Below are 14,537 nucleotides of genomic sequence, written 5' to 3'. Positions count from 1 at the left end.
CGATATGGGTTTTGAACCGCAAGTTATGCGTATAATAGATAATGTGAGGCCCGATAGACAAACTGTCATGTTTAGTGCTACATTTCCACGTCAAATGGAAGCCTTAGCTCGACGCATTTTAAAAAGACCAATAGAAGTTATTGTGGGCGGTCGTTCTGTTGTCTGCAAAGATGTTGAGCAGCATGTAGCCATTCTTGAAGATGATGCTAAATTCTTTAAATTGTTGGAACTGCTAGGACATTATCAGGAAGAGGGCAGTATAATAGTCTTTGTTGATAAACAAGAAAACGCAGATATATTACTTAAAGATCTAATGAAAGCATCATATCCCTGTATGAGTTTACATGGTGGTATCGACCAGTTTGATAGAGATTCGACGATTATAGACTTTAAATCGGGAAGAGTGCGTTTACTGATAGCTACATCGGTAGCTGCACGAGGGTTAGATGTTAAAGACCTCATATTAGTGGTTAATTATGATGTACCAAATCATTATGAGGATTACGTTCATAGGTACATTTTACATAAATATCAATTTAAAGTAAATTTTTCGTTTAACAACTTTTTTTTTAATTGACAGATGTGGTCGGACTGGACGTGCTGGAAATAAAGGTGTGGCATGGACTTTCTTAACGAATGAACAAGCCCGATATGCAGGTGATATAATCCGCGCTCTAGAACTTTCAGAAACAGAAGTACCAGAAGATTTGCAAAAATTATGGACAGAATATAAAGAAGCACAAGAAGCAGAAGGCAAGAAAGTTCATACTGGCGGTGGCTTTAGTGGAAAAGGTTTTAAATTCGATGAACAAGAAGCAAATGCGGCTAAAGAAAGCAAAAAGCTACAAAAAGCTGCTTTAGGTTTAGCTGATTCTGATGATGAAGAAGATATTGAACAAGATATAGATCAACAAATAGAACAATTATTTGCAGCAAAGAGAACTGTAAAAGATACTTCTATACCGGTTGTAACATTAGCTTCTACAACAGCAAACACTACAGCTACTGCCGCACCTATAGTAACAATGGCTGGCGGTTCAGACAAACTTGAACTTGCAAAACGTCTTGCTTCGAAAATAAGTACAACTAAAAATCTTGCACCGGAAACAATACTAAAAGGCACTACTACAGCTCCGCCAATATTAACGGCACGAACTGTAGTTGAACAGTTAGCTGCTAAATTAAATAATAAGTTAAACTATCAACCTAAGGATGATGAGGAAGGTATTGCAGGATTAATGCCGAATCAAGCCAACTCATTTACAAAATATGAAGAAGAATTAGAAATAAACGACTTTCCTCAGCAAGCACGCTGGAAAGTTACATCTAAAGAAGCTTTGGCACAAATTTCTGAATATTCTGAAGCAGGTTTAACAGTACGTGGTACTTATGTGCCTACTGGTAAGAATCCGCCAGAAGGAGAACGTAAACTATATCTAGCAATTGAAAGTTGCAGTGAATTGGCGGTGCAAAAAGCAAAACGTGAGATCACACGACTAATAAAAGAAGAATTGCTAAAACTTAGTTCTGCACATCACGTCTTTAACAAAAACAGATATAAGGTTCTCTAGTAGTAAACCTTACAATTATATGAGGAAATGTCGGATTTATCTCATTTCACTTTGTAAGATTATTTAAGTTTTGCATGTGCTTTTTCTACATTAAATTATATATTTAATAAGTAGAAATAAATACATTCGTTTAGATATGAATTTATGTATTTGTTTTGATTTTTATGTTTCTTTTTGGACTTTGGTCAAATTAAACATAATTTATAAACTCGTCTCTATATATTTTTATACAAGGTATAAATACAATATTAAATTGATGGAATAATAAATATTTTATCTCTAGAGAATCCTGACCACATGAACGAAAGAAATCAGTGTTTCTCATTATAAGCGTGCTGATTAACATCAATTGATTGTTCTTTAAAAAGTAAATACCCTAATAAATATTTATAAAATAAAGATAATCAATAAATTAAGAAAATTTTTAGTATGTGGTAGGTACATGCAAATGTAAATAAAGATTGGTAATAGATTATATTAAGTTGATCTAGCTGGCTATGAGAGACCAATTGACTATTGGTCAATACCAGATTGAGTTAGACTATGTAAGTTTATCGTGGATATAATGTAGCATATTACGAATTTAATCTGATTTTTGAAGTGCTATTCATAGAAAGTTGTCATATTGTGCAGCCCCCAAATGTTTTATTGTGATAATCCAGTACTAACAAAAAGAGATGTTTTAGTTTTCTTTACTTTCTGCTTTCCATATTTACCGCATGGGCGGTATTATTGATTTCTATTATGTATAAGTGTCGCTAATAAAAGGTAGCATATTTATCATAGTTTTACTGCTAATATATCCCAAACAAACACCACTGGAACTTTAATCTGTGTCCGATCTCAAAAGACGGTTGTGCTACTAAGCACAGTCCATTTAAGTCCACAAATATTTTAAGTATTCAGTTACTTACTCCTAAATATTATTCATTATCTATTTAACAAAAAAAAGATCCTAAAGAAAATTTATTGTTTCGTTAAGTCCTAATCAATTCTACACAATTTTATTAACCTTACATATAATCTTAATAAATTTATAGAATAACTTTTATATTAGCAAAAACTGATTGAATTTTAAAAAATATTGTCAAAATGTCTATTAATAAAAATAAAGTCGATTAGATGACATTATTGTTTGTATTAGTTTAAATAAAATAAGATGCCAAGAGCAGTTCATTATGATAAATATTTAACAATATATAATTTAACCGATATTATAACAATTATATCTGATTATAGTTATAGCAGACGCGAGAGAGTTAATAAAATAAATTATTTAATCTCTTAAAATACAAGGAATATTGATCTATTGTGAATATGCACAATAGTTCCACATTATCAGTGCAACCAACATATGAAAAAAAAATTTAATTCAAATTTGACAGTAACGAACGGGAAATAAAGGCACGCACTTTAAACCATATCAATACAAGTGTTATTAAATTAAGTATTTAGAATAAAGAAGTTATTTTCTGCACACATGGCACACAAAATGGATTATAAAAGTAACAAAGTATTACCAAAACCTGGTGATCCCAAACTACCTACGATAATGAGACATTTACAAATGGATTACGGGAGATATAAATTCACCGTTTATCGTTGTGCATCCAAATTTGTTGCGCTGCAAAAATTGCTTTTCAGTGTGTAATTTGAGAAAAATTTATCAGTAATTATTAGTAATTTTATTTTTTTCATAGCTGCAAATATACCTTATAAGTTAGTTTTAGCAGTTTTGGAAAGGCATGGCATACGTGAAGCCCACAGTAGTTTAATGGTGCCGCCATTTCAACTGACCTCACTCATACGTGATATATACTTTGCTTGTGAAAAATTAGGACATTTTACAAAATTTGCTACGTACAACTTGGAATCAGCAACATCTGTACTATCAAATTATTTTTGGGATATATTTGATCCGTAAGTAAATGTTAATAATTTTTATTAATGCAATCTAATGTTATGCATTTCAATATATATTTAGGAGACGAAGGCATTCAGTTTCTTTATTGGAAATAAAAATGACATTGCTTTTATTATGTAAATTTCACTTATCTGAACAGTTCATTGAAGAATTTTTTAATTTGGTCAAAGATGAGAAAACAAATTGCGTATCCATATTAAGTTTTGCTACATTACTTAATATTTTAATAAAAATATTTACTTATATTGGTGAAGGTAATGGATATGGAAATCACAACATCAAAAAGGTTTTGGATCAATGTTATGAAAGGGTGCGTGTACCTAAATTTCTTTAGAGGCAAATCGGTTAAATTGTATTTACTTATAGTGCCACAACTCAGCTGGTCTTACATTATATCAATTTCATTGCTTATGGACAAAGACGCAGACACGTTTTCTTATATACGCAAATTTAATTGCTTTAATTAAACGTATTGAGGATACGGAGAAATTAATACATAACAATATTTGTGCTTCATGTCATACCGAGAAAATTGTAGGTATCCGATTTAAATGCCAAATATGTAAGAATTTGTCTTTGTGTTTAAAATGTTTTGCAACTGGATACGCAACTAATAAACACGAAATAGGCCATCGTATGTTCGAGGTATTCAGTGAGGTTTGTAAAACTTTGAAAAATGAGATTCTATCGTATAATATCTCCATATTATATTATTTTAGGACTTACCACCAAAAAAATATTCGAATTTTTTTGCAAAATTATGTAATATGTTTTTTTCAAATAATAACGAAGAGAGTAAAGGTTTTTGTAATGATAATGAAATGGGCACTGAAATGGCAACGTTACCAATGAATCACCATACATATAATATGCCACAATCAGCTCCAGGAGCAGAGAAGTTGGCTGATTCAAAAAAGGAGTTACCGCAAAAAGTACAAGATGAAAATAAATTAGATGAAATCAATAAATTAGAGCGTATGTATGAAAATGATTTAAATATTTTAGAAAACTAATCATTTTAAATCTTTACAGCATCCATAGCTGGCTTAACAACAGTGGCAATTAGCACATCCGAAAGATTGCAAACATTGATTAATAAATTAGACGAACAAAATATGTAAGTTTTATTTGCATTTTTACGATTTACGAATAGGTTTTACGAATAGGTCTCAAACCTAGAAAATTATTTCAGGGATTTTTATAATTTATTGTTTAAATGACCAAAATTGTATTAATAATTTTGAAAAACTTAGCATTTAAAAAATTATTTATTTATATCAATATTTCGACTATATTCTATAGTCATCAGGAGTTTCAAAAATATTAAAATACAACTATATGTATTTTTTTAAGCGATAAAAATTATATAAATTTTATAGAACTTTATTAAATTATTATTGTCTTTTATTTCAGCAAATTGGAATTACAATTAAAATCTGTTAAAACAGCGACAAATGAAGAAATTTCCGAATTTCTAAATGCACATCACATATTTTTAGTTGATATAATAAATGAAATGAGAAATTTTTCGGTAAGCAATATTTGTCAATTTGTATTAAAATTTAACATTTCATTATTTCTATTTTTAAATAGAACGCTGATATTTCGAACGCATTTCCAAGTTCTAGTACACCAAATCGTTCAATTAACAGTTTTGTCAATAAAGCAACTGCATTGGATGATGCTGACAATCTAACTCATTCAAGTAAGATATATTCTTATAATCCAAATACTGCAATAAATATTTAAACTTTTAACTATATATATAGTAAATGGTGCAGATCTAAATCGCAGTTACTTAGATGCTAATAAGTCGGATTACTCTCTTAAAGATTTAAGTTTATGGTTTAACCAAAGAAGAACATCTTTAACTACACATACAGCATATCCAGCATTAAGTATTTTACCTGACGCAAATACTGACGATATACGAGACACAGAAATGAACAACTTTAAGCAGCTGCTTAGTAAAGTAAAGGAAATAGTTGACGATTCATATAGCGATAATACAGAATTAGCAGCAGCAACTCAAAATTTGGAAAATGTTTTAGACAGTATTATTAAAGGTGAAGAAAGTCGTAGGTGCAGCACTTAAATGTATCTACTCTTATTAGGAAATTATATAGTAGTAAGTAATTTTATATTGTAAATGTTTTAATGTTTAAACATATATTAAAGTAAAAAAAAATTCTATATAATATTTATATACAATAAATTTTATTTATATTTCATATATTAATGCATGCAAGAATTGTACTGACTAAGTTTAGTGTGTACATATAAAATAATATAATTATTAAACATTTAGATACATAGAATTGAAAAGTTATATTTCTATAAATAGGCGAATTAACTACAAAGTTGTGACGTTTAAGTTAATATTTGTAAAATAGTAAGGAAATTAAGTTACTTTTATTAATTAATTACCACTATTGCTTATTTGTATGGCCAGAAATAAATATTTTATATATATGCTCGCTTAATGGTGCAGTTGACTATAGATGACTTTATAGTCGAAATATAAATCAATTATATTAACAATAATTATAAGTATTTTACTAAACTAACCCATCAGCTTGTATATACATGAAATTAAATACATTTAGTAATTGTATTTATTAAAGAAAACAAAATAACATCTTATAATAAATAAATCGTGATAACATTCATATCAAGGAATTCTGTTTTTATATTGTGTTCACAATGAAATTTACAGTAAATTTATTATATATTCCATCACTGTTTTATTTAATTAATAAAATCTTAGCTAATATATGACTGGCTTCATTTCAATGGAATAAGCATTAAACAATGTAATAAGCATTAAACAATGTAATAAGCATTAAACAATGTAATAAACATTATGTGAATGCGAATATCTTTTTTCCTGAGTATTATTCAGCTCTTTTAGACTCTTTTAGAATACCTTCAATATGAAGTAAAATTAAGCACTATTATACTTAGATGATGAAAACTTTGTTATTATGAATTTGAATAAATCCAATCCCGAGTTATATTTAGCACTATTAGACTTCGAAAATAGTTACTCTGTTGTAAATAGGAATGTCTCCAATTAGAAGTTTAATTCAGCATTATTAGACTTCAATCATAGTTTGTCAATAATCTCGTTTAAATTTAAAAATCTTACACAGCTTGCAAATCTTGTGCCAAGAGATCTGTTTCCAGTTGTAGTTTTGTAAGGTGTGCGACAAAATTTTCGGTTTCAGTTTCATTTTTGTTCGATATGAAATCATTCACTGCTTTGAGTTCCTTTCGTATGGCATGCTCAAAATTCTTAACATTTACAGCGCTTTGTTTAATTGATATTTCTTCTATAGCCTGAATATTACAATTTGTAAAATCTATTTCATTAAATAAAGTTTTGAAAAACAGTAATGATTTTTCTGAATTTTGCAAATAAAATTTCCATTGAATTTTTAAATTTTCTTCATCCTTCTCACATTCTGCAGCTACTTTTAGTATCAATAATCCATACCATAGTGAATGACGAGTTTTATTATAAAATAATTTATGTGGAAATCTCATCTCAACTGATACATCTTTTTCATCTACTTCCATGGCAAAATTTTGTGTGTCTTGCTCAATTGGTATTTCAGATGTTCCTGCTCTTTTAATCACCTCTACTTGGAATATTTTACTAAGCAAACGTTCAAATATGTCTACGTCGCTCTTTTCATTAAAGTCAAATAGTAATTTTGTCTCAAAGCTGGTAAAGGCAGTTGCTAAGAAATCTTGATGCATTGTTTTTGACTTGAATAATATTTCACATTCTGGTCTTTTTCTCAACAAATCATTTATATTTATATCTGTAATGAACATTTGTTGCTCACAAACTTGTGGGTCGGAAGGTAGATCATTGTAGAACTGTAGGTCTTTTTCGATTTCAAATAAAATGAAGAGTCCGACATTTTCCAAAGTTATAAGTTGTGATATATTTAATTTAATTAGCAGCACACCAAATGTTTCTGGTGAAAGTTGTTGTTGTTCATTTGGCGTCCAAATGTTTGCTTCCACGTTATCATCTTCACTTTGAAAAAAGGCCTCAAGTGTTTCAATATCATCGAAATTTCGTTTTAATTCATACAAGCAATAATAAAACTCGATAGAGCTACTTTTTGCATGTGTGTTGAGAATGGGTCTAATGTTCTTTAAAATAGTTAAAGTAGAGGTGTTGCAAGTATTTAATAATGATATACCAATCACGCACTCATCTGTCAAAGTGAATCGAAACCACACATCCCCACAACGAGTTATCATTTGTTTGTCGTCTAAGTGAAACATTATTAGAAAATTACTTCCAAAACGTTTATCTTTGAGTAAATCAACGAATTGCTCATTGGTACGTCTTTTAAGAATATGAAGCTCTTGCTGCTTATCATTTATGGAATTTAAAATATCCTTAAATTCATTTTTCAACGTATTACTCTCGTCATTTTTTTCTGCAATATCTTTAACTGTTTCTTGAAAATCACTTAATATAGTTTCGCCATTAGTGAATGTGATTTTTACAACTTCTTGGTATAATACATTGCTGCGCGCTAGACTGTATGATTTGACGTTTTCATATTCAGCAATAAATCGAAATCCCTTTGAATCCAAATTTTTTTCTAATACAATAAATTTATCCCAACATTTTATGATAATATAAACCTTAAATAAATTAAAATTGTTGAAAATATATTTTCCAAATGTTATAAAGCACTCATCTTTATGTGGTTCACATACGATTTCCTCAGTGTCGCTATCACTTGTATCAGATTTATTTTCAGATTTTTGTATTGTAAAGGTATACTTTTGTTTTGGTCCTTCATACGTTTTTATTTGATTTTCAATCTTTGATAAACAAGTTCTACTCAAATCAATTGTTTGTATTAATTGTTTTTGTTGATATTCATAAAACCTCAAATTCCGTGTTAATATCAAACAAGACTTTTGTGCATTAATTATTATTTTATCTAAATATACAACTTGTTCGTTTAAAAAAAAAGGTACTTCATTTTGTAGAAAAAAATCCATATTGCAAAATTAAATATATACGGATAGTAAAAAAATAAACAAACGTTTTATTTTGCAACAAAAATTGGCGCCAAAATTAAATTCTATTCACAATTATAATAAAAAATAATGCAAATATGCAGAACAAAAGAGAAGAGAAAAAAATGTATTTATATTGTTTTTTGTCGTCATTCAATAGAAATATTCGAATAAAATTTTACTGTTAAATTTTACTGTTACTGTTAAGGGTTATATATTATAAAGTAAAGAATTTCTATTCGTTACTCATAAATTTGCAATATTTTGATGATTTTTTTTGCAAGTAAAAGTGTAACGTTCACAATAGTGTTACATGCCATATGGGAGAATAGAGCAAATAACAATTGATGGGTAAGAAAACAAATATTTATACTAGTAATAATTTCTTTCTTTTTTTATTGGTATGTATATATTGGACATAATAGTAATTAAAACTATTTTCATTTATTGACGGTATTAAGCTAATATTTAACAGTAAAACATGGTAAAATAGAAAACGATAATATTAAACGAAACTCTTTATGAAGAAATTGTATAATTACTAATATATATAACACTGATTTTGTCTAATCTTATAGTTCTGTCTTATTAATGTATAAATATTTTTAAATTCGTGCAATTTTAAGAAATTTTTTTTGTTAATAATATATTAATATGCAACATCATAAAACTCTAGTGATGTCTTTTACAGAATGACTCACACGTAACATTTTATTGAAAAGAATATTTATTGCATGTGCACTCATTTCTCATTTGCTGCAAAAAAAACCCTTCGATTTATATTCCAATAATTTAACAAGTTCTGGAATATAGAATAAACAAACTAAGAAAATAAGAGAGGTTGATTTTCTCCACATAATCATTTAAACTAAATAAACTATATGTTGAAATTGTTTTCTGAAAATTAATTCCGAAACTATCTAAATATATGGTGGTTGTTTTAATACTAACATAAAACTATAACCTTTACGCATTACTGACTAAAAGATTTATTAACACATGTCATGCATTTTTAATTTATAATACATAAATATAGTTTTCTATTAAATCGTGTTGTAAGCTTTAATTTTAATTTAAATAAATTAGATATTTCAATAAAATTTTATTAGTTATTCTTTTTTGAATTTACAAGCTAAATTTTTTATATTTTTATTAATAGTATATAATATTTAAACTTTAAATTCTTAAACTTAAATATTCTAAATTATCTTTGAAATAATTTAAATTGAACGACTTTGTCATTGACAGTATGAACGATATGTCATTGATAGAATTTCAATATATATAATCGAAAAGTAAATTTGCCTGTCTAATACAATATTCTTTGATTGCATTTTGTTCTTACCTGTGTTTTTATTCTATAAGAAAGAAAATAAAAAAAATGATGGTAGAAGTGTAATCACGGCGTCTGAATATGTAAAAAAAAGACATCGTTGTAATATATAAGAAAGTAAATTGGTTTAAGTCAAATACCATCACTTAAATCGTGTAAAAGAAATTTTTGGTGTAATAATAGAACATAGAAAATTACATGTGTATAATATATTTTTGGAATAAAAAACATTTTAATAAGCAACGTTGTAACGAAGTACATATGAAATTATTAAGTAAATCGGTAATAAAATTGTTCAAGTGTGACCTTAAAAGGAATTGAAATAGAATAATTGTTACAAGGATATTTCCAACAAACATCATTGACAACATAAAACAATATATTTTCGGGATAATTTTCAAATTGAGTTTTTTTTCTCACAAAAGTGAACGAAAAGTACTTCGATTAAAATCAATAAAAAGAAATTATATTATTTACTTTGAGAAATAATATTTCTAACATATATACACAAAAATTGTTGTTAAATTAATTTGCACAAGCTACATCCTGCCATTAAATTTGTTTTGACATTTTGTGAATTGTCAGCTCCTATCCCAAGGAATTTCCAAATAACAGAAACATATTGACATGGTAAGTTGTGCTTATTTATGATTAAGCTTAGGCATAGCTCAGCATAAGAGTCTTTTGATTGTAAGTGTAATAATTGTATATCAGATTTTTGCCCTATGATTGCTCTATGATATTCCAAATATTTAAAAATTTCGAATTGATATAATTTTTCATTAGCGACACTAGCGAGTAGATGTGTGTAAAGTTCTGCTTCCATAATTTAGTAATGAGTTACGCTTTAATATGAAAAATGTTTATTGTAAATAAATATATATAATACTACAAACTTTTTATTTATTTCTCTTATCTACACTTTTCAAATTAAATTATTACTTCATACTACAAAACTACAAATTATTTGATGCCTTCCATTCAATGCTTCCGGTTGGTTTTCTATATATACTTATAACTATATACATCGATAGATATCTCTGGTCGTATGCATCACATATATGGTTAAAGATTACTTTACGGGTAACAGTAACTCATATTGTATTTATAAGTTTTATAAGGGTTATATATAAGGACATATAATTTTTATTTATAAGTAACCAAGATTTTGGCGATGACTACAAAAGTTCTTTGAACTTAAATACAGTTCATAACCAGAGCTCTCCAGATCAGATAAGAACGCGGGCCAATACAAATTATTGAATAGGTTGGAGGGCCGCATGAAATAAATACATACGTTCATAATTTTTCTGGAGAAAAATGAAAATACGGTGATAATGTTAAATTTAGTTTTATTAATTTTTCATAACCTTTACATTAATCTTTTATAATTCTATCAATATCAGCATTATGTATATACGAAAAATAATTTATTTTTAATATAATAACTAACGGAACTGGATACAAGTTGTTTGAACCAGTTTTACGAAGAAATATATACTATAGTCTGAAAATTAAGTAAATTAACATAAAGTGTAATGAATTATTTAAAACATCTTAATTCAGGATATCATAAAAATAAAATAGTGTAATGTTACTAACATATAATAAAGAAAAATTTGCCTTATAGTGGTAGATTAGAAACATCTCGCGAGTCGCACAAATATAAGCCGCGCGACGCATGAGACCCATGGGCTGTGCTTTGGACAGTCCTGGTTTATAACCACGCAGTTTTGGAATATCAACTTTCAAGTATTTCCTCTTACTTGTTATGACATCTTTATAGGAATAAATCGAGAAACTTGATTGACATGTAAGATATATCACTCTTATAGTGTGCTTGTTAATGTCTCGTTGTAGATTAGGAAAACACGTTAGGAGTTTGAATCTTTCCCTCAAGAATTCAATTGTCCTTCTTCTTCTAAAAGTTAAAGCAGGTGCACCAGGGCGTTTGCTGTCTTGGGTTCCACGTGAAAGCTTGTCGAGTAATGTATTTATTTGGTCGTCTTAAAGTATGTCCCATCCGATGTTTGTATCTTCCTTTCTACCTATTTTGAATGCTTCCATGTTTCACAGCCATAATAAAGGACTACTTTTATTTTTGAATTTAAAATTGCCGTGATTTCCATATATTCTGCAATTGTCCAAACATTGCTTGAGCCTTCTTTATGTGTGTTGCAACGTCCTCGTCCTCGCCCACTCTGCTTTTGTTTGTCATACACTTCTCAAAAACGTAAAAGAAATTACTTATTCTATCTACTCATGGCTTGCTTGCAATGAGGGTCTTGTCCCACGCGAAAACCACCATGCATACCTTTGTTCTTGCTTACATTTATTTCAAGTTTTGAACTTTGTTCAGCATTGCTTACCCGCTCAAATATATTTTGTAGTTCCCATGTTTACTTTGTTCATAATTTTGTCTAGAGTTATAATAAATAGGATATGTGATAGAATACATCCTTGTCGAACTCCAGTTTCAATTCGAAAAGTCTAAAAAAGTTCGTTTTGCGTACGAACCTGCATATTATATTGTTGTATATTGTTTCCGTAACTCATACCAGATAAATTTGCACTTGAGACTTTCAAAGACTCTTTTGAAGTTTAAGAAAACTGCATATATGGGTACTCGAAACTCATTACATTGTTCAAAGATGTTTCTGAGGGTATAGCACGATAGACAATAATCTCAGTAGTGTTGTCGTTATGTCAGCGTTAACTCCAAATATTTCACTAAAATATAAAAAAACACAATATAGCATGAGCAAATGAGTCAAATATCTTTAATATTTAATTTCGTTCAATTTGCCGTGTATTTAAGAGTTCCAATTTTTCATAACTTTTAAGATTTAAAATCTTGTCTCGAAACATTGTATTTGATGAAAACCTTGTTGACTTGTCCACATAGACTGATAACTTCAAATAGTTCCACAAAACATACACTGAAGCTGATAAATCACACATTATTAGTGGTTAGGCTGCAGTTTCATTTCTAGAGACATTACAGTTATGAGGATATATCTGACGCTAGTGCTATATAGCATATAAAGTATTATAGCATGGTAGTTATTTAAAATAAAAACTCTGAAATTCAAAATAAAAACAGAAAACTGATCTATAGCCAGATAATTAGACCAGCATCACTTTATGGGTGTGTCGCGTATAGCAAAGCTGCCGACTCTACTATACAAAAGCTACAAGTCGCTCAAAGTCAGGCTTTCCGAAGGCTCTTCAAAGTGCCTTGGTACATACGCACAAACAACATGCTAAGAGACCTTAGAATAGACCCGATCAAAAAATACATAAGGGACAGAGCTCTGAAGTTATATACGAGAATTGACAGGCTATCCTACTTACCACTATCTAATCTTAGAGTAATCACTCTTCGCACTCAAGATCTTATGTAAAACATTTATTATTCAATACATATTGTTCATTTATAAACTTATTTTGCGCATCTAATAGGATATTCATTGTCTAAATTCACTTGCTTCTCTTGCCAAAGTATCTCAACGTTTTTGGAAAACAATAACTAGCTAAATTATTACTAAATTTACCTGAAATATTCTTTAGCCATGTTCTCACGATCACTTTACTGGGTTAGGCGATTTAAGTGTTATCTATTCAAGCGACCATATCTTTTTTGTATGAAATTACTTTTTATTGATTTAAATTACAAAAATTTGTGGAAATAAACAAAATTTCAGAGTCCATTCACTCTAGCACGATGTAGCCACCTTTTGCCTTGACTATGGCCTTCATAGTCAAAAAAAAAAAAAAAATTAGTTGCAAGCTTTACGATTGTGATCTTCTCATGTTTTGGCCTATTCGTGAACAATGGCTTTCTTCAACGCATCCACACTGGTATATATTTTAGTACTAACCCAAAATGACCTAGATGGAATAGTCCATCAGATTAGCATTTGCCGAATTTGAACGAGGACGAAAAGAAGTGGAACACGGTTACTTAACCATTCATGGTTCAAACGAGCTTTAATATATGGTGCCGAGTTTTGTTGGAACGTCCATAGTCTATGACCAAAATGCGTACTCACTGCTCTAATGCAACTTCTAAAACATTTTTTCGATAATAAATCGCATTGCCTTTGACACCAGGCTCGATGAAAACGATTGGAGAGCGACCATCGGAGATCACAGTTGCCCATACCATTACTTGAGATGGAAAATTACTTCGGGTGGACATTTGTAGTCTCCAATTTTCGGCAGTGCGATCAGTTATGTAAACACGATTATTTTAAAAGTTTTCGAAGTGCTCATAAATTAGAGGTAAGCCACATATAAGATGACTCGACAACGTGACCGACGACATCAGGAAATTGGGTATCCAAAATTGCAAAACATCATACAATGCAGAATAGAGAAAGCGAGAAAGCCGATGATTATGATGAACTGCTAAAATGGGAACAGAGAACACAATGTTTGGAAATTTGCCACGTTGGTGCAGGCGTAACAACTCCTATGCTCTTTCGAGTCTAACTTTTTGTAAGATCTTGTGTCTTTTAAAATTTGTAAGGCTTTATCTTGAGTTCATTTTGGAATATTTGTCGGATGTTTCGCTGGGATATTTTCAGTTCTTTGCCCATTTGATTACCACTACGATGTTAATTTCGTTCAAGTCGAGCCTTCACTTTTGGAA

General features: G+C 29.3%; 3 protein-coding genes across 3 annotated transcripts; 2 read left to right on the top strand and 1 right to left on the bottom strand.

Annotated features, from left to right (window-relative positions):
• The first annotated feature begins 4 nt into the window (after positions 1-4).
• Positions 5-1,671, top strand: LOC119670554 (probable ATP-dependent RNA helicase DDX46). The gene is made up of 2 exons (XM_038080853.1): positions 5-513; positions 581-1,671. The coding sequence occupies exons 1-2, from the start codon at positions 5-7 to the stop codon at positions 1,569-1,571; spliced, it is 1,500 nt and encodes a 499-aa protein (XP_037936781.1). The 3' UTR covers positions 1,572-1,671.
• A 1,281-nt stretch (positions 1,672-2,952) lies between these two features.
• On the top strand, positions 2,953-5,636 carry LOC119670552 (dystrophin-like). The gene is made up of 9 exons (XM_038080850.1): positions 2,953-3,214; positions 3,272-3,491; positions 3,556-3,805; positions 3,862-4,152; positions 4,215-4,470; positions 4,528-4,612; positions 4,909-5,026; positions 5,089-5,200; positions 5,265-5,636. The coding sequence occupies exons 1-9, from the start codon at positions 3,052-3,054 to the stop codon at positions 5,588-5,590; spliced, it is 1,821 nt and encodes a 606-aa protein (XP_037936778.1). The 5' UTR covers positions 2,953-3,051; the 3' UTR covers positions 5,591-5,636.
• Positions 5,637-6,249: 613 nt separating this feature from the next.
• On the bottom strand, positions 6,250-8,514 carry LOC119670551 (the record flags this gene model as incomplete). Its single annotated transcript, XM_038080849.1, has 1 exon — positions 6,250-8,514. A coding segment is annotated over one exon (1,875 nt), but the record flags the coding sequence as incomplete, so codon positions are not given.
• Between the last annotated feature and the right edge of the window lie 6,023 nt (positions 8,515-14,537).

This window comes from Teleopsis dalmanni, chromosome 1 (assembly GCF_002237135.1).
Source record: "Teleopsis dalmanni isolate 2A chromosome 1, ASM223713v2, whole genome shotgun sequence".
Classification (NCBI taxonomy): domain Eukaryota; kingdom Metazoa; phylum Arthropoda; class Insecta; order Diptera; family Diopsidae; genus Teleopsis; species Teleopsis dalmanni.
Note: the sequence above shows the minus strand (reverse complement) of the source record. Positions and strands in the feature narration are given on the sequence as shown.